Genomic DNA, 26114 nt, shown 5'->3' with positions numbered 1-26114 from the left:
ATGATCGTGAATAAGCATTGGTAAAGTGATGAATTAAACATTTTTAAAGTTGAAATTTGGGTTATAAGTTAACGAAAGTCGATATATTCGATCTGTCTAAAGAAACCGGTTGGATATTGCACAGAGAGAGCAAAAATATTATTTATTTCCATTTCTTATCAAATTACCCAAATCTTTGTTATTTTAAATTCAACCCTATGTATATTATTTAAAAAAATCAATAGACTAATAAAATTGCTTTTCAACGATATGTCATGTTCCTATACCTAAACCTTCCGGTTTCTTAAATAGAGCTATTGAAAAATTAATAATTGTATTATTATAGTTTCATTTCAAGAATCTCGTTACCATGACAATTATAGAAATTCAGCACGTACACTCTAAGTGATACTTACCTATAAAGTTTGAATATTTGTCATGGTAATGATATTCTTTAAACGAAACAAATATAATAGAATTATTATAATCTTTTAAGTGGCTTTACTGAAGAAACCAGAAGGTTTAGGTATAGGAACATGATCGTTGAAAAACAATTTTATTTGGGTTTCAATTTTTTAAATAATTTACTACCTACATAGGCTTGAATTAAAAATAACAACAATTTGAACGATTTTATAACAATCGGAAATAATTATTTTTTCTCACCTCCCTGTTTGATTTCCAATCAGTTGATTTAGACAGATCGAATATGTCTACATTCCTTATAAACCAAATTTTAGCTTTTAATATGCCGAATTTATGATTTAACCAATGCTTATTCAAGATCATGTTTTTGGCATTACTTATGTTTTATTGTTTATCTCAAAAATTATTAGAGATTGGTATAGGTTATTATAATAGAAAAATTTTGAGATATGGAAGTTGTTTTTTTTTGAGAAAATATAATAATATACCGGGTGTTCCATTTAAAATAACAAAGATGCTATCAATTTTAGTATGGAGCGGAGACACTGTAATGGTAAAAATAATTTAGACAGATGGAGCAGGTGCCTTTATGCAAAAATCCAAATTTTCAAAAAAATCACCTGTTCCCAATAAACGTCTAACGTCACCCAGTATATTTATATAATGCTTTACAGTCATACTTAGGTAATACAACATCAAACTAATGACAAAATACACAAAATATTCATTACTTTTCGGTTCTCATTTGGATATTCTAAATACGTTAAAGTAACTTTGTATTTAAATATTCTTTTAAATCTCGCTCTTTAAATCCCTAGCTCAAATAGTATCAAAACACCAAAGCATGTCTATTCAAAATCGCATAATGAAGAATGAAATCTACGCTTCACGAATTAATGAAACGAGAAATTGAAATAAACAGAATACACAAAAAAGGAATTGCTTGAATTAACGTTCCTATGAAACCGAGCTACATTAATTACGTTTTATAAAAAACGCATCGGTTGTAAATTATTTGGATGGTCCCAGTTTTGTCAAGGGAGTTCTACTTCAAAGTGAACATTTTTCTCGGCATAAATGAACATGTGTTGGCGCAATTTTCAGAACGACCGAATATTCCATAAAAATGTAAATATAACCAATATTTATTTAGATTACGATTACCCAGAGAACGAGTATATTTTTGAAGAGCGTATATATCTAAATAATTTACTTTGTTTGGGCATTATCAGATTATTTATTTTATATAATTTATATAGAGTGCAATTCAGGAAATTGCCTAACCTGAATATATTATAATCTTAAGTAATATATATTGTTCCATTGAGGGTATTAGTATATCTTTTTTAAACCTGGGGCTGTTTGACTAGTGTCTCAGCCTTGCGTTTTATAGCTCCAAGTAATTTTAATTCACTTATAATTAATTTACTTTTATACCATAATCTTTTAAGGTTTGTGGCCCTCTCGAATTCAATTGGATATTTATTTTGACTAGGACCTGTGATCATAATATTGCCATGTGTGAACGTCACTTTGTAATTAAAAACGACATAAAAATTTTAAGGTAATTTTGTTACAAAAGTTATCAAATATCTGTAGACGATAGTAAAAGACTGTATACTATTAAACGAGATTCATTTCAGTTAAAACCATTTTGAGAACTTCATAGGTATATTGATATAATATCAAAAAATTCGTAATGTAATTTAAAAAAAGTTGATCTCATTCGTTTGAGAATTAAAACAGGATTGGATATAACAGATAAGGATCGGATTAAGGATACTAAGAAAAACACTGAAAAACATCGTTTATAATAAAAGAAATTATTTTCTATATACACTCGGATGCAATAAAACGTAACAGTTTTTTTTCGTCAAATTGAAAGTGTTAAATTTATTTGATTTTTAGCTATATTTTCATGAATTTTTTAACAAACTGTATATAAATACATATATCAACTTTAATTCGTTAGACTCAAGGTAAAATAAATATAATAAGCTTTCGTATTTGGTTTATTATTCAAGATTAATTGAAGGGTTAGTCAAAGAGCTATGAAACGATGTATTCTAGGGGTCTGCCTACGAGGCAACAAAAATCGTAATGAAAACATCAGACAACAAGAGTTACCGATATAATTCAGGAAGTGGTTAAAATGAAATGGCAATGGGCTGGCCATGTTACTAGACTGGATAAAGACAGATGGACGCAAATAACAGTGTCAAGGCTAAAATAAACTAAAAGAAGTGTGGAACGTCCACAAAAACGTTTGGTGGACGACATTAGAACAGTGGTAGGTAAACGGTGGCTAAATACGACAGAAAAGGAAGACATGGGAAATGATAAGAGAGACCTATATCCAGGAGTGGATGAATCCGGGTTAAGGAAGAAGAATCGAAGGGTTATTTTTAACTTTAAAACATCCTGTGTCATAATTTCCTGAGTAAATTTTCCTAAAACAGGTTTTTACGGCCGAAACCATGACTCCTGAGCATTTTATTTATTGATTCATGTCAACACATGCGTTGGTTAATTTTTAAGAGCGAAATGAAATTGCCACCAATAATTTACAATTTTTCCAATTATCATTACTTTTTGTTGATAGTATTTAATATGACGAGGTAGCTTTGGTAACTATTGTCGTATTGCCATATTGACAGCTCTTCTTATTTGCACTGTTGTTAAATGACCATCCTGCAAAGCATTGATTCTGATAAATCGATCATCTAGAGCGGTAGTTTTGCGCTTCCTTACCCTACCCGCTTTACGCTTATTTCGGTCAGTTTTTCTAAAACTGCTACCCTTTTGATTGTAGAGGTATGGCATATTTTCAACAAAAGCAATGGTTTTTGCACAATCTTCGACACTAAGAACCAATTAAATCGTAGGTATACAAAATTTAACTGTAAATATGACAACAGTCACCTAAGTTATCATCATCTGGTCATATTAAAAAATAACAAAAAAGTAATGATAATTGAAAAAATTGCAAAATATTGGTGTCAACTTAATTTCGATCTTAAAAATTAACCAAAGTATGTATGACATGTTCCAAAAAATAAAATGCTCAAAAGACATTCTTCTGACGGAAAAATAATGCGAGGAAAATTTTCTTACGAAATGATTGCACGGGGCGTTTTAAAGTTAAGGTAAAAAACAACCCTTCCATTAAGCCTGTATAAAAACCAAATAATAAAGTTTATAAAAAACTGACGTTAACAATTGGAGTAGTTATATTTATATAAAAAGGGAGAATGAAACTATGTATGTTTTTTTATTTATATTTATATACCTACATTTTGATAAAAAATTCATGAAAATAGGACTAAAAATAAAAAAAAATATAATACTTTAAATTTGACGAATAAATGTTCCGTTGCGTTTTTTGCATCTGTATATATGTATAATTTTCGTCTATGTGTTTTCGTCTAAACTATTTTTTTATATTAGTAGTGAAAGTTTTAATAACCAAAGAAACACATATATACAATTTATAATAGAATGTGTATTTTTAAGCTTCTGTATAAATTTATTACTTTTGATTTCAATTACTTTTGATTTTCAAAAAAAAATCTTAATGAGTTAAAGTGTTTTGAATCACTGTTCCATATAACAACAGAGGCAATTTACAAACCAATAGAACAGATTAGGAGCGAGTTTTCGTGCCGCTTTTCATTAATTTTCACGAAAGACTCTTAAGCAGCAATTATTAAGGAACTAAACATCGTTCAATGGACTGGAAATTATAAACTATCAGGGTCGAGCATTACGGAAAACGGTCGGTCTAGTTCTCTTACAAGGTGCTGCTTTTAGCCTGATCTATTATAAGGGTTAAGACGGAAGAAACAGTCTAATTAAGTCGATCCAGAAGCTGAAGAGGTGTGCACTGATTTGCAACTCTATTCAGTAAGTTTTGTTCAGTAGTTCTATACAGAGAATAAAATTAAATAAACTTAACTAAGATTTAAAATGTGAATGCATTAATTTTTCAAGGTTACAATACGTTTATTTGACCATGAAAAATACTAAGTCCATTTACAAAACATATGAACATATTTTGGAGGCAGCTTTGGTCCTTAACTGTCACTGGTGTTAGCAACATTATTAAAATGAAGTAACTTTGAATCGCTTAAAGAAAAGAATAATACGTTCTCAAGAACTCAACTACACATCGGGGAACGTGTATATGAGAACTTCTTGATATTCTCAATTTCTCCTTCTAAAATTCGCACATTGTATGAACTAAATGAAGTTACAATTTAGCTTGAAAATGACAATAGATTTTATTGATAATATAATTTTGTCTAAATTTTATAGCAGTCCTATATATCCACTATATCCACCAGCCGACTTTTTTTTCGACTGAATTGTATTAAGCAAAATAAAACACTAATTCACCACAAAATTTTATTTTTATTATTATTTTGCTGTGTAACACCAAAGGTTCCAACCCTCAACTGTAATATAGAATTGTATTAGAAAAATTCTTATAGCATTAATAGGCATTACCATTAATGCTATTCTTATATTCTTTATCTATAAATATGAGTGAACATATCTATAGAAAAAAAATCAGAACTGAACAAATTTTAGAAGCTGGTTTCATCTTTCATTCTTAATTGACAGGTTTAGTATTTTCGAGAAAATTTCATGCTACTGGTAAAGTATAAACTATTCAAGTAAGTCAGGGTTGTCGTCCAAGAAGATGGAGCGTAATGGCTAGTTAATAATAAAGAACAGCTTACATGTTATGATTTACCTTGTTTCTTTTATACTTGATATTTCCACTTTACTCGAGAAGCTAAATGTAGCAAATGCTGGATTTATTTAATCCTTATAGCTTTATACCTTATAGCTTAAAAATCCTTCAATGAGATGGTCGGACATCAATAATTTTTTAGATTATGATTTTCCTATCACATAAGTTGTAGATATTTTGGAAAATAAACGGCGTAAAATCTAATAACATCAATTTGAAGAGCAAAAAAAAGTAGCAATGGGAATGTGAAACTTGTATTGCCATTTCTTTTCAAATAGAATCAGAAAATAAATAAATAGAAAATCGGGTAAATTCTGGTTCCCTAAATATATCTTCGGATGCAATAGGATTTTCTTTGGATTTTAAAACATCCATCCCTTCTAGTTATGTGATAAGTGTCTAGTTTCGTCATAAGATGTAAAAAATTGTGGAAGTTATACGATTTGAAGTTGTGATTCTGTAACTTAAAAAACGCTAAGCGCTTTTAGACGCTCAGCGTATAAGATGTTAATTTTCGTTTATCGCGCACTAACTACCGATTTAGGAATTCTCATTTGATACACTTAACGTCTTTATCCATTGCGCTAAGCGATTCGAAAACGGCTACCTTAAGAATCGTTTTGTTTATCGTAAAATTGTGATTTTGTGCGTTTTGTTGCTCTTTAGTGAAAACTTCTTCTTCTACTATAAATTTTTCAATAAGATGTTAATTTACGACTTGGCAGCTATAATTATTGTTCAAAATATCGAAAATGTTGAGAAGCATCTTCAACATTTCCCTCGTATAATAAGAATCATAACATATCCATAGAAAATAGATTGACATAACTCAACAATAGGTTCTAAATTCACGTAACATTGAAATTTTTCATTGCTTTATCCACATTTGACTATTAGATACTTGAGTAGGTATGGGGCCACTTGAGCCCAAGGTCAACCCCCATTTTCTCCCTAAATTTAGGGAAATTTTCCCGTCCATAGCGGCCCACCCTATGTAAATCTTATAACATGGGTTATATGTAATTTCCCTAAATCTTCTGATTTTTAGATTTGGCAACGTCGCATTTCATTATACATCCGGCAACGCTGTACGTAGTCGCCGACCGCCATCTAGCGCCTAACTCCGGAACTACCAAGCGCCACCTATCGGGTAGCTCAAAGAAGGTAACTGTAATTTGGGCTCCATTGTTCTTCATCGGTTTAAAGCTGTCTCAAAGGTATAGACCGTAGGTACAATTAAATAACGACTATGTCAAATATCCTAGTCATTATTTAATTGTACTCCCACTTATACCTATTAACCACAGGTGTAAGAATATACCAAAAATGTATTATTAACTAATTATGCATTAACAATGGTGTTTATTAAAAAAAATAAAACAAAACAGTAGTAATTAAACTATTTATGATACGATTTCCTATAAAAAATAGAGATTAAAGGAAAAAAGTTTTCATTTAAATCAGGTAAACAACCGCTGGTCATCTGTCATCGACTTCGGCAAACATCGGTTATTTTCGTGTAACTTTAAAATATTTACACAACGGCCATATTGGGGTGTGGTCTTTCCTATACCATGTACCCTTATCCCAACAGAAAAAATATCACTTAAAATGAAAAATACGCTATAATAATAATTTACTATGGAATAAAATTAATTTAAGCTTGAACCATTAAAACTTATAGATGGAATAAAAATAATAACTAAAATATGTTTTTCTATAAACACCCATATACCATCACGCTATAGGCCCATGTACAAATTTGCCGAAAAAATAGGTTTATTACCATAAAAACACACAGAGACCTTTAAAATACGGACCTACCTGAGTTTACAGTTATTATCCACATACTCCGTTAAACAGGCACTTAACACACGAAAATCACTCTTCGATATCACACACTTTTAAGCCCTTTTCACTAAACACACTCAAAATACACAGAAAATTTCTTGATTCCAAAACCGTTAGAAGTTAGAAATGAACTAAAAGCGACCAAATGTATACGACCGGCGATTAAATTGGTTTTCTATACACGGAAGTTACCGATAAGACCGCTAACACGCTTTACCACAAACAGAAATATGTATATTTATAGATACAGGGTGTTAATGAAAAACAAAATACAAATTTTTAATATTTATTTAAAGTATGCAATACATTTACTTTTTGATATTTTGGCGCAGGTACTAAATACTATTATAGCAGATGATATAAACGTCATAATTATATACAAAAATAGAACTATATATGAAATCACTGTAGGTTCTTCCTTATCCTTTTTACACGTCTGATTTTTCATAGTTGAACTATCGTTAAAATTGATGGGTAACATCTGCCAATCAGATTGATCTCCAACACTTCTATTTGAAAAGATTACCCTTATTTTATATTTTATGTTCGTCTTATTCCTAGTCTCTTCTTCCGATAATGGACGTTTGAAAACTTCCACCGATCCGTTATTGCTATATTCCAATCTCTGCCAAGCTTCTGGCCATTTACACTTCGTTGTAGAATCATTATTTTTTAAACATACGAAAGCTTCAATAACATCTTTCGGTTTATTTATATAGAATGTATTTTGCACTATAACGGCAAATATAATAAAAGCTGAACTTAACGCCGTCATGTCTGGATACTGAATGACTGTTTGTTTAGCTATGTTGACGGAGAGAATATAAACAATCTCGGCATCTTGCTTGAGAAGGGGGAGGTCCGTTCAATCAGGTCTGTTTCAATCAGGTCTGTTTCAATCGGGTCTGTTTCAATCAGGTCTGTTTCAATCGGGTCTGTGTTAGTGTTGCGTTAGCGTTGCGTTGGCGTTGCGTTAGAGTTGCGTTAGCGTTGCGTTGGCGTTGCGTTCGTGTTGCGTTAGCGTTGCGTTCGTGTTGCGTTAGCGTTGCGTTCGTGTTGCGTTCGTGTTGCGTTACACATGCGCAAAAGTCGGTGCTAAAGAATGTAGACATAGTGATGAAGAAAGAACAATTAGCGGTACGTGGGTTATTGACGAAGTGGTGAAGGCGTTGGAAAAAGGATATATAATACTAGACATTCAAGAAATATGGAAATATAAGGTAACCCAATATAATCCGGAGACGAAAGAAGGGGGTTTGTTCAACGGGTACATTATTAGTAAGTTTCTGAAAATCAAACAGGAATCGTCAGGCTGGCCATCATACTGTACAACACCCGAATCCAAAGATCAATACGTACGTGAATACCTGGAAAAGGAAGGCGTTACGCTAAACCCGGAAAAGGTTTCTGTAAATCCTGGTCTTAGGCAGCTTGGAAAAGCTGTCATCACATCGTTTTGGGGTAAGTTAGGGCAGAGGGAAAACCAGGGAAAGACGTCTATTGTCAACAGACCAGAAGTCTTGTTTTCCATGTTATCTAACCCTGCAACAGATGTCAACTCCATAGTGCCTGTGAACGACGATACCCTGCTGGTAAACTGGGTATTCAAGGATGAAGCGTACGATGTTTTACCAACAGTAAATGTATGTTTGGCAGCCTACACAACAGCCCAGGCCCGGCTGAAATTATACAGTTACCTTGAAAAGTCGGGGATAACGCTATTTACACAGACACAGATAGCGTTATTTACCTATCGAAGGCAGGACAAGAAGAAGATATCCCACTTGGAAATTTCCTCGGTGAAATGACCGATGAGTTGGAGGGGTATGGTGAGGGCAGCTACATTGATGAGTTTGTATCGGGAGGACCTAAGAATTACGCGTATAAGGTATATTCTCCTAAATCCGGGAGTATTCCATAACGTGTAAGGTTAAAGGTCTCTCCCTAAACTACAACGCCTCTCAAACCATCAATTTTGAAACCATCAAATCCATGGTTTTAGCAGAAGAGCCCGAACCTATCCCCATAATATACAGGCAGATACGGAGAACTGGGGATCACAAGGTTATAACCACACAGCAGACAAAGCTCTACAGGCCGCTGTCAACAAAACGGAAATTCGACGAGGAAGGTGGTTCATTACCGTTTGGTTTTAAAAAAGTTAGACATTGAGAAAAACTGTATTTAGTTCATACTTTTAGTTATAATATGTTTAGTTTTGTATATATAGTGTTTTTGTAGTTATAATAATTGTTATTAACACCCATCTATATTGGGAACCTATTTTATATTTGTATTACACACGTTTTAACGTATTTGTGTGTTTACTATACAGTCTGTACTTATATAAACCTATATTAGATTTCAGTTAAGTTCTAATTGTTTTATCATTAAATATGTAGGATTTAAATCTTATACAGACTATGTAGAAAATTATGTTTTTATATTTTATTTGTACTAACACACATTATATACTTTTGTTATATTTTTTATACAGGATGTATAGAAAATAATGTTACTTTTAACGTATTTGTATGTTTACTATACAAACTGTACTCATACGTATATTAGATTTAGGTTCTTTAGTTAGACGTTGTAGATAAACATTATCATTTTATACTGTCACGTATATTTTTATACATAGTGTATAGAAAATAATGTTACATAAACACGAATGTTATTAGGATAATTTCTGGCGCATCCGCCACAACAGCAAAATACTTTTATCTGTCTTAACAGTTCTCTAGAGAGAGAGACGGCACAGATAAACATTAACACTTATGTTATAAAGATACACTGTAATGTTTGTACTAATACGTTTGTTATATTCATCAATAAAGAATTATTAAACAAACCTTTTTTTCTTTATATCCTACAACCATTTAAATAGCTGCATTCAAATTTAGTAATTTTTCCTAACATAAATAATCATTTTTATTATATATTTATTTTACACATGTACTGAAAAACATTTTTCAATCTTTTATATTGTACAAGACTGATTTTATAAAAAAATATTTAGAGTATTTATTCTAAATAAAACAATTTTTCATTTCACTGTGTATTTATTTTTCCACATTTCTCTCATCTAGTAAATTATAAAAAATAGGTAAACAATATTCAATAATCTTCCCAATCAATACTAATTCCTATCTTGAATTATCTCAGCACTTTCACTTCTTCTTCAAAAGCATAAGTAAAAAAAAAAACAAGATATTAATAGATTTAAATTTATTGAGTTAAAATGTTTATAATATAATCATATAATATATGAGCATTATTTACAGTACAAGAACATATTTCTAGTCTATGATAATTACAATTATTACTGTATGATTGTTCTAATTTCGGTACAGATCCAGAAGTAAATTCCAAGTTCACTATACAGGGTGGATCAAGATTCATTTCGTTGTATGTGCACAGCAGAAATTCCTTTTTAATATGTCCTTTAACGAAAACCATATCGACACCTTCCAATTCCTCCTGTATTATGTTATACATCGCTTTATAGGGTAAATACCCTGAATTATAAGGGATTCCATGAACATTGTGAAATATATAATTTATCGTCTTCTTATGGTGTATCGGCAGATGGTTGTAACAAATCTTCGGTTTAAATGTATAGGTTTTCATTTCTTTTCCATCGTATATGGATAATTCCTTAACCTCAAATTCGGGGATGGGAAATCCTTGTACGTCTATAACAACGAACTTCATCGTATCAATGTCTTGCAGCAACTGATTAAATTAGCGTTCTAACATGTCCTGATAAAGGTAAATATTCCATGACTCGATCGTATATGATGATACAAAATGCTCGGGTGTTTTCGGGGAAATTTTCCGAACTCTCAAATTCTAGCTTTACATCTATCACATTACTTTTCAGAGCCTCGTTTTGTTTTGAACAATCAATTACAAATAGGGCTCGACTGGCAAAAGCGGTAAAATCTAGCAAAGGTTCGCTATTGATCTTTCCCAAATACGATTTTTGAAAATCCGTATACATGGAATAGGCTTTAGTAAACTGTCTGGTTTTGAAATTTAAATCTAGGGATTCATATGGGTAGGCCTCGGAATTTAGATAAAGCTTGACATCTGTAATTTTCAAATTATCGAAATATATGCCATCAGCTTTATAGTTATCTTTTCGATCTTCTTGGAAGAATACAACAACATATCTCGCTCGTTCAGATGCTGCCTTCACCGTCCATACATCTTTTCTCGCTTGTCGTAGAGCAGGTAGTTCATGAATTTCCCATTTCCTAAATCCAACAAATATCGGTTTGTCCTTGGAAATCGCTTCAAACAATTTTAATTTCACAGAATCGTTCGGGTAGATATGTTTTACTCTTAACTCGATATTCAAAATGGTGATGTCTGCTTTCTTGTTTCCCTCTGAATTAACATAACAATTATCATCTTTTTTGGCACGTACAAGCTTTAATTTCTGCGTTCCCATAATAGCGCTAGTATAATCGGAGAAGACGTTCAATAGGAAATTCAATGGTATTAGGAGACTGAAATTATCCGTTTCTGGCTCATATGATTTCACAGTACCGTTCGGCCAATTCCATCCCGCCACATCAAGGGCAGTACTTTCATTTTGATTGAGACACAAAAGACTTTTAACGGTACTTATAAGCCCTGGATCTCGTACTTTATCGATTACTTTTCCATTCAATTCATACGTTATCGATTCAAATAGAAATGCTCCAACGTTATTTGTCAGGGAACATTTTCCTGTTTTCACAACTGTCGATACTTCTTCCAGAAATTTGGCTTCAATGTATAATTCAGCCTGGCTAATATCCATAAACACATCCTGTTGATTAATAACAATTTCTATCTCATCGCTGTTCTTAAATGATTTGGTGAACGGGTGATACGTATGCCATTCTTCTCGAGCAATGGATTCATCTACGTTGACCGGTTGGAATATTTGTAGTTTTTCTGATACGGAGTCCATATTTGCTGATAATATGGTGAAGCTGAAGTATACTCTTGGACGTGAGCGTCTGCTTCGGCGTACAAGTACTAACTGATTGATTGCTCTGTGATCTGGTATTTAAATAGTAAGGTTTAAAAGTTAAACCCATTCTTTTTAAGCTCCAAACGTATAACAATATCTTCACCTCTAAAGTTGACCGGTCTTGATTCCTGATCTAATATATCCAATGTAATGTTATCAATAAAATTTCTATTTACTGGAAGGTAGATTAGATTCCTGGGTTCGATAATTATACTATAGCCAGGATCTACGCTAGGACTAAACTCGTACAGTGTATGAGATGGATTATTAATGTAATACGATCCAGATATGATATTGCATTCAATACGTATTGTTACCACAGGAAAAATTTCCACAGGTATATCTGATTTGTGCAATTTGTTGGCAGCTAAAACTTGCGGTGAAAATCCTAATATTTTTCCAATACTATCTTCAGGTTGAAAATCTATATCGTAGATACACTTTATTTCACACTTTAGTGTATTATTATTAGGTGTAACTTTATAACGGTTTTACTCTTAGAACTTAGCTCTTTTGCAAATACTCTTCAATGTCGGTAATCTCGTAAGATCCTGTTGGAATTTCAATTATTTGCTTTATACCGTCTACAGAATAATGAAACTTATTTCGACCTGGTTCGATATTCGGTATTGAATTCCAGGTACTGAGAGATATCAGAGCTAGAGAATAACTGTATCTAGAATCGAGTTCTATTGGAGGATTAATATCCACGCTTAAACAGCTAGAACGACCTTTCAGTGTGAATGTCTGAGACATGACTGAGCGTGAAATTAAAACACATGTTCTTTTATAACTATTTATTATTATAGAGAAAGGACAATGCAAGATGACCACAATTATAAGTATTATATGTTTGATACTGGTCGTAATTATAATATATTTTACATTTCTTGAAATATCGAACAATTTCTTTTGGTGGGTTTAAATTTCCAAAACTATCAAAATACACAACTTTATCCCTTGTTTTTCTATATGCTACCCAATGAGTTCCATCTCCTTCAATCTCGTCCAAATTTACAACACCGCACTCGTTCGTTCTAGGTGTTTGTGGTAGAGCATTTCGCATGAATACTCCTCTGAAGTTGACAATTTTTAATTTCTTTACATATTTCTGTATATCTAGGTTAGACAAAGGTCGATTGGGTAGCTTTATTGGTAGTTTTTTGGCAATTGCTTCTGAAGAAATAATCCATATCCTGTCTTGTGTTTGGCAAGGTATAATCCGCTTCCTCTTTTACCCAACGCAATGGCTTCCATGGTTTCGTTATGTCGTTGAGATTCCTTTAATTTATCTCTTGCCGCTCGGCTATCTTGAACAGCTTTAGCGACAGAAGCAGCGCCTCCGGTAAGAGCTCCCAAAGCACTTAGGCCTGCGAAGAGCGGAATAAGAGGTAAAATTCCTCCGACTTTAGGTACTGGGATAACTCTAGGTACTTTAACTTTTCTTCTACCACCAGCTTGTTTAACACTCATGCGAGCTGCTCTCAGTGCTAGTTTAATATTATCCTTGAGGGTGCCATTACCATAATGTTTAATATGTCTCTTCACTTTATTAACAATAAAAGATTTGAAGGGTTTTCGTTTAACACCCATACCAAGCTTTCGTTTTGTTTTCATTGCGTTTGTAACAAGCCACGCAGCACTTTTTTCTCCGATATTAGAATCCAAAGCTTTAACTCTTTCCCACGCTTTTTCCTCCAACACTTTATCGGCTTGATGTCGTCGATTCAAATCCTTTTCTTTCGAGTATGCGATATCGTGCTCCTTACACGCTCGATCTAATTCGTTTATGCCTGGATCTCCTCTCTAGCTAATCGTTTAGCAAGCTTTGTTCCCGGACCACAATACTGGTAACCAGGTAAATGAAGTTCAAATGGTAATTTATTGATAGCCCTATTTAAGAGACCTTTACCCTTTGACGTTCTCATTACAACTGAAGACGTGATCGAATAAACATCGTATATATGTGAAAAAAAAAATGAGAGAAAAGTTAAACAGAAAATCGATATTGATGTTTGTAATTTCGATATCGCACAGGGTGATGCTAGAAATCGACATAGCGATCTATTACCAAATACTATAAGGGCTATAATCTGTGGCCCCAGTAATTCAGGAAAAACGAATGTGATGTTAAGTCTTTTAACAGATCCAAACGGACTTCGGTTTGAGAACGTGTATGTTTACTCAAAGTCTCTCTTTCAAGACAAATACACATTTTTGCAACAGGTTTTGGATCGTATTAAAGGTGTTAATTACTACGGATACAGCGATAACGATAGTGTATTGGATCCCGTAAACGCCAAACCCGACTCTGTCTTCATATTCGATGATGTAGCTTGTGAGAAACAAGATAAAATTAGAAATTATTTTTGCATGGGTCGTCACAATGCAATCGACTCGTTTTACCTCTGTCAGACCTATTCAAAGATCCCTAAACAATTGGTTCGAGATAATGCTAATATGTTGATACTTTTCAAGCAAGATGATACTAATCTTAGGCATGTGTATGATGATCACGTAAATACAGACATGTCGATAAACATGTTTAAGGATATATGTTCTGAATGTTGGAAAGACAAATATGGATTTCTTGTTATTGTTAAAGACTGTGATATTCACAAAGGTCGTTACCGAAGCAGATTTAATACCTATATAATACCATAAACATAGTTTAATGGTTAGTATGTAAGAGTCCTTGATCGAGGATACACCTAGTATCAAACGATCCGATTGTAACAGACCTGATTGAAACAGACCTGATTGAAACAGACCCGATTGGAACAGACCTGATTGAAACAGACCTGATTGAAACAGACCCGATTGTAACAGACCTGATTGAAACAGACCTGATTGAAACAGACCCGATTGGAACAGACCTGATTGAAACAGACCTGATTGAAACAGACCCGATTGTAACAGACCTGATTGAAACAGACCCGATTGTAACAGACCTGATTGAACGGACCTGATTGAACGGACCTGATTGGAACGGCCCTGATTGAAACAGATCTGGTTCGAAATGCCTAAAATATTAACAAAAGATGAGCGAGAAGTTCAGAGAAAGATTATAAATGCTGCTAGACATATACGAAAAAAACATCTAGCCTTGAAATTAGAACGTGATGAGGGAGATGAAACTCTAAATAGAATATTGGGACCTATAACTATACCCTTAAATAAACTCGCAGACAGAACAATAAAGAACAAGGAAGAGGAAATTGTAAAGATGGAAAAGATAACACCACCATCATCGATAAAGAAACAGCCGAAACCTGAACGCAGTTCTCAAAAGTATGTTGAATTCCAGCCGACTGAAATGATTGCGGAGAAGTCTGGAAACAGTGATAATGATGATGATGATAATGTTTTTATGGAAGTACAATCACTACAAGCATTTAAAGATGCTAACGAAGATCTTCAAAAATCAATTCTAGAACAAACTGAAGTGTACAAGAGCTACTTGGATCAGTATCCAAAAATAGCACATGAATTTATCGATAAGTACTTTATAGATTCCGATGAAATAGATCATACGTATGGTTTACAACATAATGCACCAACTGAAACTTGGAAAATGGGGACGGAAAAAGTGGATTTTCTTCAAAATGGTGATATACGAGTAGGCGATTCTATTTACAAAGGAAATCGTGGTTTATATGAATTGTTATTTCTAAAGAAACCTATGCACTTTACTGAAAACGATAGAGTTCAATTTCAGAAAATATTGAAGCAAACCAACGTTCACAAAAGAGATTTTAGTCCATTGGGACAATTGAGAGGTAGTAAATCTGTGAAATATAGGGATTTCGTTAAACCATTGATTACAGCTGCATCTTCGGCTTCGCTTGAAGGTTCAAGACTTAGGCATTCATCAGCCAGCAATATAGCACAGAAAATCCCTAAAACCAGATCGCAAACTAAATCTGGATCCGCACTACTTGAGTATAATGAAAAACCTAAAGAATATATTTATTATGATGACGTCAACGAGTTGGTGGATAGATTAAGTAAACTGGATGCCTCTCAAACAGCAGGAAACGGAAACCATACGAATGAAATAATGAGTATTCTTGAAGAATTGTTAGAACTAGGTGTAGTTGAACCTATAAATAAAGTGTTATACTAGATATTTAGGCATTATTATTTCAACCATGAACAAGTTCGGATGGTCTTTATCTTCCAAGCGAAGGTTAGTGCACCCTCAACCTGAATTTTCCCACACACCTGAAGGAGATTATGATTTTGAAAATCGAAAAATAACTAATGTTGAAGACCCTACAGAAGAGAGCGATGTATCGACTAAACGATATACTGATGAGCTAGCAGGGAAAGTCCGCGAAGAGATAAAATTTCAAGCTCGTTCTATGGAAACAATAAACGCATTTAACAGTGTTCTTGCCGAAAGATTAGAAGCGTTAGAGATAGACTTACAGGAGACGTTTTCAAAAATTTCAACACGTCTAATGGATATGGATAAGAAATTTGGAACTTTAGAGGATGAGATAGTCAAGAAACTGCATATAGATCTTGATATGCTGGAAAGTGCGATAAAGAATTATACAGATACGGTGATTGAAAAATCCAATAAGGCTAAACGTCTAGAACTGGATAGTATCAATTCTAAACTATCAAACATTGAGCATGATATACAGAACATTGATACGGATATAGCAGCACAATATCAGAGAGTGCTTGATTCGTTTAAGACAATAACAAACCAGAAAATAGACGATTTATCAAACGATTTGGGTGATGTAAAAGGTGTCCTTGAAGATTTATTATTAAGTAAAAAAATTCTAACCCAAAATAAAATATAAATACACATATACCAGCACTATTTCGTTAGACAAAGCGATGGGTTCTAGAGAACAAGTCGTTAGGGAACTTCATAAACCCGCTCGTATTAAATTCAAAAGACGAAGATTTATTCAGTATGGTTTAGACGATACTTTTGCCACCGATCTTGCTCAATTAGATCAATATTCTCGAGAGAATAAGGGCTATAAATATATCTTGGTTGTGATTGATTGTTTTTCCAAATATCTATGGACAAAACCTGTAAAATCAAAATCTGCACCAGACATTACTAAGGCCATGGAAATCATATTGAAATCTTCAAACAGAATTCCTAAAAAGTTGGTGTCGGATAATGGCAAAGAGTATTACAACAGTCAGTTTCAAAATTTGATGAAAAAATACAAGATCCAACACTACAGTACTTTTAGCCCTTTGAAAGCCTCTATAGCTGAACGTGTAATTCGCACTATTAAGGAAAAATTATTTAGATCGTTTACGTTGAATGGGAACCATAAATGGCTGGAATTACTAAATAAAGTTACAGAAGACTATAACGATACGAAACACAGAACCATTGGAATGAAACCGAAGAATGTGGATAGTAATAGTGAGAAGAAACTACTAGATGGCGTTTATAGTCATATTAAGGTAGCGGGAAAATCAAAATTTAAAGTTGGCGTTACCGTTAGAATCTCAAAACAGAAACATCTTTTTGAAAAAGGATATACGCCAAATTGGACCACTGAGCTTTTCAAAGTATCTAAAGTAAAAATTACAAACCCTGTAACGTACCTTTTAGAAGATTATCAAGGTAATCCCATCAGCGGTGGATTTTACGAAGAAGAATTACAGAAAACTAAACAACCTGAAATCTATCTTGTAGAGCAAGTGTTGAAAAAGAAAGGAAATAAAATTCTAGTCAAGTGGTTAGGATTCGACAAATCACATAATAGTTGGATTGATAAAAGTAAAGATATTGTCTAAACCTCTTCAGTATTCAAAATGCATTCATTGTGTAAGGAGTGTAATTTCCACTGTTTAAGTCATCAACATAAAAATCAGTGTTGTGTAGAATTAGAACCTGGAATTCAGCTTGTTAGGTGTGCTTTTAAAAATCGAATTAAATCTTATAGGATAACCTCTGAATCACATTCGAATAATATTATCCTATATTTAGATGCTCTTAAAGATACTATTGTACGTTTACTTCAGGAACATATATCGATTCATACCTCCATCAAATTCAATATGGAATTATTTTGTTCATACATATTAGGGTCTGAAACGAAAGAAGATATTAAATCGTTTAATTCCCGATATGATGTTGTTTACGAAAATACAAATCTGGAGGAAGTATTCAACGAGTTTAAACAAGTCTTAGTGACGAAATCTGGTGCTTTCCAGGAAAGAGATAGCGGCTGGTCGTTACGTAAGATTCTATTTTTAGAATTGAATATAAACAAGTTTAAACAAATAAATTAGTTTGATGGTGGTGGTAGGGGAAGGAAATAAAACGTATACGATCGATTAGTAATCGTCAAGACACCGGTTTGTGCGTATGTCGAGATGGAAGCGCTAGACATAACCTCAAATTCATCATCATGTTCCTCACCAGATTATTTCGACTATCTAAACAGTATGGTTTTACGAAGTAATATGGAAATCAAGAAAGAACGCAGATTGTTGGCTGAAACGTGTTATCCCACGAAGAACTTTGATATTGTTGCTGGAATAAGTATCGCGAGAGGTTTGATACCTACAGTTAAAATTGTGAACAAATTATTCAACCTACCCAATGAACTAATGATAATCTCTTTTGACGATACGGATTGGTTCGAGTTTTTGAACATTACATCATCATTTATTTTGGTACCTGACAATGAGAAAATGGAGAAAACTGTTCAAGCCCTATCTGAAAATTTCACCGTTAAAGCAAGCAAATTCCTGGAAGAGTGGATAATTACAGTGATGTGTTTGGATGTACCGTTTTGTTTCACTATGGAAGACATTCGTTTAATTTTAAATCAAAAGTTTATTGTTAATTATAGGTTAGAGTTACTTGTAAAATTAGACTTAAGACCTTTTTACGATAATCTTTTACATTATATTAGAGCTTGTAATGTCTCTGAAGAAAATTGTTTGGAAGAAATTAAAAAATATTGTTATTTAAATGTTTGTGAATTATCATATTATATGTTGGAATTTCTAGAAATTAATCCAAATAAACTCGAAAATGATTTTCAACTCATATGTGTATTTACCTCTTGTGAATAAATGTATAAAAATAATAATTTAACGCTTTATTCTTTAGTATTATTTAAACACTTGAAGAGTAAATATGTGTAAAAGGAGAAAGATGTCTACCGCAGATATAAAATTTTTACTAGAGAAACATTTGGCTAATTTACAACAATTAATAGAACTTATAAAATTTTATGAAGAGAAATAGTATATGCTAAATGATTTGTTTGGATGACTCGCCCTACGATATACGCATAATTTTTTAAATCAAAAGTGTATTGTTAATTATAGGTTAGAGTTACTTGTAAAAATAGTACCTTGTAACTCTTGTGAATAGATGTATAAAAATAATAATTTAGCGTTTTATTCTTTAGTATTATTTAACCACTTGAAAAGTAAACATGTATTTGGATTTGGCAAAATATACTACAGAGGAGTTAAAAGCACTGTCTGTAGAATTTCTAGCAGAGCATATTAGCCCCTATACGCTTTTAAATATATGGTCTCGACTTCCTATCGAATACAAAAATAATTTCTATTTGCAAACGCAATTGCCATGTTTTATTCACTACAACAGACCTGATCAAGTGACTCATATTGACGGTCCTCCCCCTTCTCAAGCAAGATGCCGAGATTGTTTATATTCTCTCCGTCAACATAGCTAAACAGTCATTCAGTATCCAGACATGGCGGCGTTAAGTTCAGCTTTTATTATATTTGCCGTTATAGTGCAAAATACATTCTATATAAATAAACCGAAAGATGTTATTGAAGCTTTCGTATGTTAAAAAACAATGATACTACAACGAAGTGTAAATGGCCAGAAGCTTGGCAGAGATTGGAATATAGCAATAACGGATCGGTGGAAGTTTTCAAACGTCCATTATCGGAAGAAGAGACTAGGAATAAGACGAACATAAAATATAAAATAAGGGTAATCTTTTCAAATAGAAGTGTTGGAGATCAATCTGATTGGCAGATGCTACCCATCAATTTTAACGATAGTTCAACTATGAAAAATCAGACGTGTAAAAAGGATAAGGAAGAACCTACAGTGATTTCATATATAGTTCTATTTTTGTATATAATTATGACGTTTATATCATCTGCTATAATAGTATTTAGTACATGCGCCAAAATATCAAAAAGTAAATGTATTGCATACTTTAAATAAATATTAAAAATTTGTATTTTGTTTTTCATTAACACCCTGTATATAATAGGTATGACGTAAGATAGATTAACGTTTGACGTTTAATAGATGACGTAAAACAGGTTTGACATATGACATTTGACGTTTGACGTTTGACATATGACGTAAGACAGGTTTGACAGATGACGTAAGACAGGTTTGACATATGACGTAAGACAGGTTTGACAGATGACGTAAGACAAGTTTGACGTTTGACATATGACGTTTGACGTTTGACAGATGACGTAAGACAAGTTTGACGTTTGACATATGACGTTTGACGTTTGACAGATGACAAGTTTGACGTTTGACGTTTGACATATGACGTTTGACATTTGACAGCTCCCCTCCTCCTCGCGCCTGCGCCGTGTTCCTCCTCCTCGCGCCTGCGCTGTACCCCCACTCCTCGCGCATGCGCCGTGCGCTCTGCTCCACTGCTCCACTGATGCAGAATCGGCCTTTTTAACACTTATATTTTAATCGTTTTAATGTATTTTTAAACACCCTGTATCTATAAATATACATATTTCTGTTTGTGGTAAAGCGTGTTAGCGGTCTTATCGGTAACTTCCGTGTATAGAAAACCAATTTAATCGCCGGTCGTATACATTTGGTCGCTTTTTTTAGTTCATTTCTAACTTCTAACGGTTTTGGAATCAAGAAATTTTCTGTGTATTTTGAGTGTGTTTAGTGAAAAGGGCTTAAAAGTGTGTGATATCGAAGAGTGATTTTCGTGTGTTAAGTGCCTGTTTAACGGAGTATGTGGATAATAACTGTAAACTCAGGTAGGTCCGTATTTTTTAAGGTCTCTGTGTGTTTTTATGGTAATAAACCTATTTTTTCGGCAAATTTGTACATGGGCCTATAGCGTGATGGTATATGGGTGTTTATAGAAAAACATATTTTAGTTATTATTTTTATTCCATCTATAAGTTTTAATGGTTCAAGCTTAAATTAATTTTATTCCATAGTAAATTATTATTATAGCGTATTTTTCATTTTAAGTGATATTTTTCTGTTGGGATAAGGGTACATGGTATAGGAAAGACCACACCCCAATATGGCCGTTGTGTAAATATTTTAAAGTTACACGAAAATAACCGATGTTTGCCGAAGTCGATGACAGATGACCAGCGGTTGTTTACCTGATTTAAATGAAAACTTTTTCCTTTAATCTCTATTTTTTATAGGAAATCGTATCATAAATAGTTTAATTACTACTGTTTTGTTTTATGTTTTTTTTTAATAAACACCATTGTTAATGCATAATTAGTTAATAATACATTTTTGGTATATTCTTACACCTGTGGTTAATAGGTATAAGGCGTGGGAGTACAATTAAATAATAGCTAGGATATTTGACATAGTCGTTATTTAATTGTACCTACGGTCTATACCTTTGAGACAGCTTTAAACCGATGAAGAACAATGGAGCCCAAATTACAGTTACCTTCTTTGAGCTACCCGATAGGTGGCGCTTGGTAGTTCCGGAGTTAGGCGCTAGATGGCGGTCGGCGTCTACGTACAGCGTTGCCGGATGTATAATGAAATGCGACGTTGCCAAATCTAAAAATCAGAAGATTTAGGGAAATTACATATAACCCATGTTATAAGATTTACATAGGGTGGGCCGCTATGGACGGGAAAATTTCCCTAAATTTAGGGAGAAAATGGGGGTTGACCTTGGGCTAAGGTGGCCCCATACCTACTTACTTGAGAAATTATTATGGTGTCAATATGTAGTCAAACGCGTATCAAGAAAACTATTCGCATGGCAAGTAGAATACCAAAATCATCTGCTTGGCGTTCTGCTAATCGAACACTTTCGCTTACCGCTTTGAAAGCGTAGCGTTTTTATGTCAAAATTCCAGAATTAGGGCCTATTTTTTGAAGAGAGTTCAATGTCCTATAAGAACATGTATATATTTTTACAATACGCTGATTTGTTAGAACGCCATAAAATTCAAAAAAATGTTTCCCCGTGTTATTTAAATGGAAAATAGAAAATAATTTCTTAATATTAAGAACTCAAACTTTACCAGAATTTTTTTCATCGTGGTGAGCGATATTTTCACTTCCATTAAAAAGAAAATATATATGTATATTTTTTTTTGGTGCACTCTAATGGTATATGTATAATAATGAAAGGTCTATAAGTAAATTTAGACAAGTCTAAGTAGTGATTCTTCCATAGATAAGGTCTTTCATTTTACATGGTTTAATACTTTTAATATTTTTTTGTGTATAATATATGTGTAAAACATTATGTTTCTACTTAATCTTACCCTTTTGAAACATCAAAACTATTACTTGTAACTATTATCAAAACATGCGGCTTACATTAATTACCTTATTCAGTAAGTAATTCAAATGTTACCTTAATTCTCAGTTATCTAAATATTAATTGTTGAAGTTTATGTTTCAATGCAAGGGGGATGTTACTTCCCACATATTACTAGTTTGATCAGTTTAGTAAAGTTAAGCCAGCTTATTTCATGCTTCTATAAACAAAGACATATAACCCATATGTTCTAAACACCTGATCATAATTTATTATGGGACTTTTCGTTATTTTCTTTATTTATTTATTTATTCCCAAAATAAATTTCAACCCTTATCAGAAAAACAACCACCGATACGGTAAAAAATCGCTACGCCAAAGCAAATTATTACTGAACACGAAAAAGCGTGTTAGGAGAATTAGGAAAAATCCGTAAGAAAACAAATAAAAAGCCGTTGGGTAAACTTAATTTCCAGACGCTATCCATAACGGCGCCTCGCCAATCTGTCTTTTTTATAACGTCGTTGTTTATATGAAATTTTCTCGAACATCTAGGCTAAAAAAGATAGACCGTTTAGTTAATTAAAGGGAAAATGTTTTGATCAAAAATAAAAATCTTAAAAAAAGATCTTTTTTAATAAGAAAGTTTTTGTTTTTCAGGAATATTTAAATTACTCAGTTACATTCATACATATTATACAGTTATATTTAAATTATTGTCACTTACAGATCCGTATATTTTAACTATGGTGTTAATAAATAGAAGATATTACCTTTTCAATTCCATTGATAAAAAGAAGTTGTGTCTATTACAAGATCTTTATTTACCATTTAAGTCCTTGACTATATGTAGTCTTGTTGGAATGTAGACAGCAAGGGAAAATTTCAAACAATACTGGTTTAATCATAATAAGGTAAAATTAATAATAATCAATACATTTTACTGACAAAATTCGAAAATAAATAAATCTGGATGTACCAGGTGGCCAACTAAGAATGGATACCGACTGTATCTCGAAAAAAAAAATGCTAGAAACTTTATCGTATAATTTTGGTAAAAAATTGTAATAAGTATATCGGCTGAGAGAAATCGCTAGAAATTATTTTTAAGTTCGGAAAATGTCCGCTAGGGGACGCATCTGTGATGGCCAATCAGAAAACAGGATTTTTCTCGAAAAATATGCAGGTGAAGAGGTATTTTAAATATTGCCATTGTAATCGATGGCAATTTTTTTTGATAACGTATGATCAAAATGATCTGTCTCATAAAATAAAGTGGTAGGGAAAGTCTAAAAATATAAATCTAGTTTGGGTTAGCCAATTTAAACAAACTAAGGCTCGTTTAAAAAACTAAAATGTTTACGTCAAAATATCAACAAGTATTTTCTAGTTTTATTTTCATGCCATTTAATTATTATTTATTCCTGTTGATTCTTGATTCGACCCTATAAATAAAAAACCCAGGCATGCATTAAATCCGGTTACCTAGCTGGTCATGTTAATATGCCGCTCCAGCCTTTCAATCTACTAAAGTAAGTGGTATCTTAAAGCTGCACACATTCGTAGCAAAATAAGCTGTACAACTGCACCAATTGAATCATGCTGAAATGGCAACAAATGCAATTTCATTATGATAGATCCTTTAATAAAATTGGAAATTCCTGTCTTAGAAATTGTGGATATTCTTGCCTAAACATTTACCGACCAATGGTTTTGATGCCTAGCATCAAAGGTAGATTTGGACCAGTAGTGCATATTGTTAAGATTCGCACCTTCGTTGCTCTATGAAAAGGGAACAACGAAATGCTTAATAATACCGAAAAACATAAACTTAATAGAGATATATGGTAAAGTCCAATACTGTCGCAATTCCGCTATTAGCGCTGACGTTATTTTGATATTTGCGTTTGTCGAACTTCGAGTTATGGCAACACAAAATAGCGTTGATTAATTTTGACGATTATGCCCCTGGATTATGCCAACATTTTTAAAAATCTAGCCTTAACCTAGTTTTCTGATTTTGTCAATCAAAAGAGCATCTATATTCATAATTTTTCTTTATTTTTTTTAAAAAATAGCTATTAAATATATCAGGAGTTTTAATTAGTGTCTAAAACAAAGTGTGTCTAAAGAAGAGTACAATTTAACTCAATAAAGAGTTATCTCAATTTTTATAAAAAATACTGTATCTCAATTGATAAAATAACGATCCGAAACTGTCAAATTACCGTACGGCGTATTATGACACTTTAACTGTCATAGTTGCCAAAATAACGCCTCCGTTAATATCGTATATCGGTGCCATATCTCTCTAATAATATAATAATAAATACTAATAATAATTCACGAAAACAAGTGAAATCAAGGACGAACTTGGATAGCACAACCCTAGTTTTCGGCCATATAAAAGTAGGGCGGTTTTTGTTAAAAGCAATATGGTGACATAAAATTCCTAAATATTTAAATATAATGATTGATTGTCCAATTTTCGGACATTTACCTACTACATATAACAAATTAATTCGTAAAAAAATCACAGATACGCCCCCTAGCGAAAATTTTTCGAACTTGGCAATAATTTCCAGCGATTTCTCTTAGTCGATTTACTTATTACAATTTTTTTCCAAAAGTTATACGATAAGTAGTTTCTGAGATACAGCCGGTATCCATTCTTAGTTGGCCACCAGGTGGTTGATCGCAGGGATACTTCGTATCGATCGTAACCAAATAGAATTAAGCAGTTCCATCATATTTAGTCATCTTTCAATAATAGATGAAGATTCGATCTGCATATATCACTGACAAGAAATTTTCCCTACGATCGACTAAGGTCGTGCACTGATTGTTTAATTAATGAACACAAAGTATCTGAATTAATGTTGTGCTAAAATAGAATAGGGTTTCTTAATAAAAAAGATCAACTTAAAGCATAAGGCAACTAACCAGTGGCGGCTCGTCAGGGTAGGTAAGGTAGGCGGCGCCTACCCTAAAATTTTGGCAGAATTTAAGCGGTTTATTACATTACATTATTTACTATTAATGTTGCCAATACATAAAAATACTGTTAATACACGGAAGTGTGTTTTAATAATCAATATTATTTTAATATTTGTGGTCTCGTATATTAAAATATTCACTATCGCTAGCTTACGGTGACTGTGCCGCTGCGAGAAAACAAAATAATTTTCACCGTTGGAGTGCCTTTGTTCGGCGATTTCTGCATAGCCTACTATCAGAGTCGATGCACGACGTACGGCAGTCTTCTGTCTCTGTCTAACTCATCGTGCGATAGCGACGCGACGTAAGTCGGAGTTGTATCGTATTAAGGCGGGGCTTAGGCGAAATCTCCGGTCGTCTTCGCATGAAGTCGTGGAGGCTCGGTAGGCTTAGAAGTTAAGAGGATATTCCCGATATTTCATAAGGGGATATATCACATTTCGTTAAGGGGATATTTCATATGATTCATTATACATAGCATTTAAAACTTTTATATGAAAATTCAAAAAACGTTTAAAGCAAATTGGAAACATTTTTCGGGTTTGTCTGAGATTATTCAAAATGA

The 26114-nt window shown here is 33.0% G+C and overlaps 2 protein-coding genes across 2 annotated transcripts in view; both read right to left on the bottom strand.

Moving 5' to 3' along the window:
* The window catches only part of LOC115877843 (octopamine receptor beta-2R), a 417890-nt gene that overhangs the window by 176957 nt on the left and 214819 nt on the right, over positions 1 to 26114 (bottom strand). The gene's annotated exons all lie outside the window — the stretch shown is intronic.
* LOC115877951 lies at positions 10755 to 11978 on the bottom strand. Its single transcript, XM_030894302.1, has one exon. It carries the CDS (start codon positions 11976 to 11978, stop codon positions 10755 to 10757), a length of 1224 nt encoding a protein of 407 aa, XP_030750162.1.

The sequence above is a fragment of the Sitophilus oryzae genome, unplaced genomic scaffold (genome assembly GCF_002938485.1).
Source record: "Sitophilus oryzae breed Bouriz unplaced genomic scaffold, Soryzae_2.0 scaffold_1499_pilon_pilon, whole genome shotgun sequence".
NCBI lineage: Eukaryota > Metazoa > Arthropoda > Insecta > Coleoptera > Curculionidae > Sitophilus > Sitophilus oryzae.
This window is presented reverse-complemented; position numbering and strand designations above follow the sequence as displayed.

Bases quoted from the DNA above. Each gene is read 5' to 3' on its own strand.
- LOC115877951 (XM_030894302.1), bottom strand. From the start codon at position 11,978: ATGGACTCCGTATCAGAAAAACTACAAATATTCCAACCGGTCAACGTA.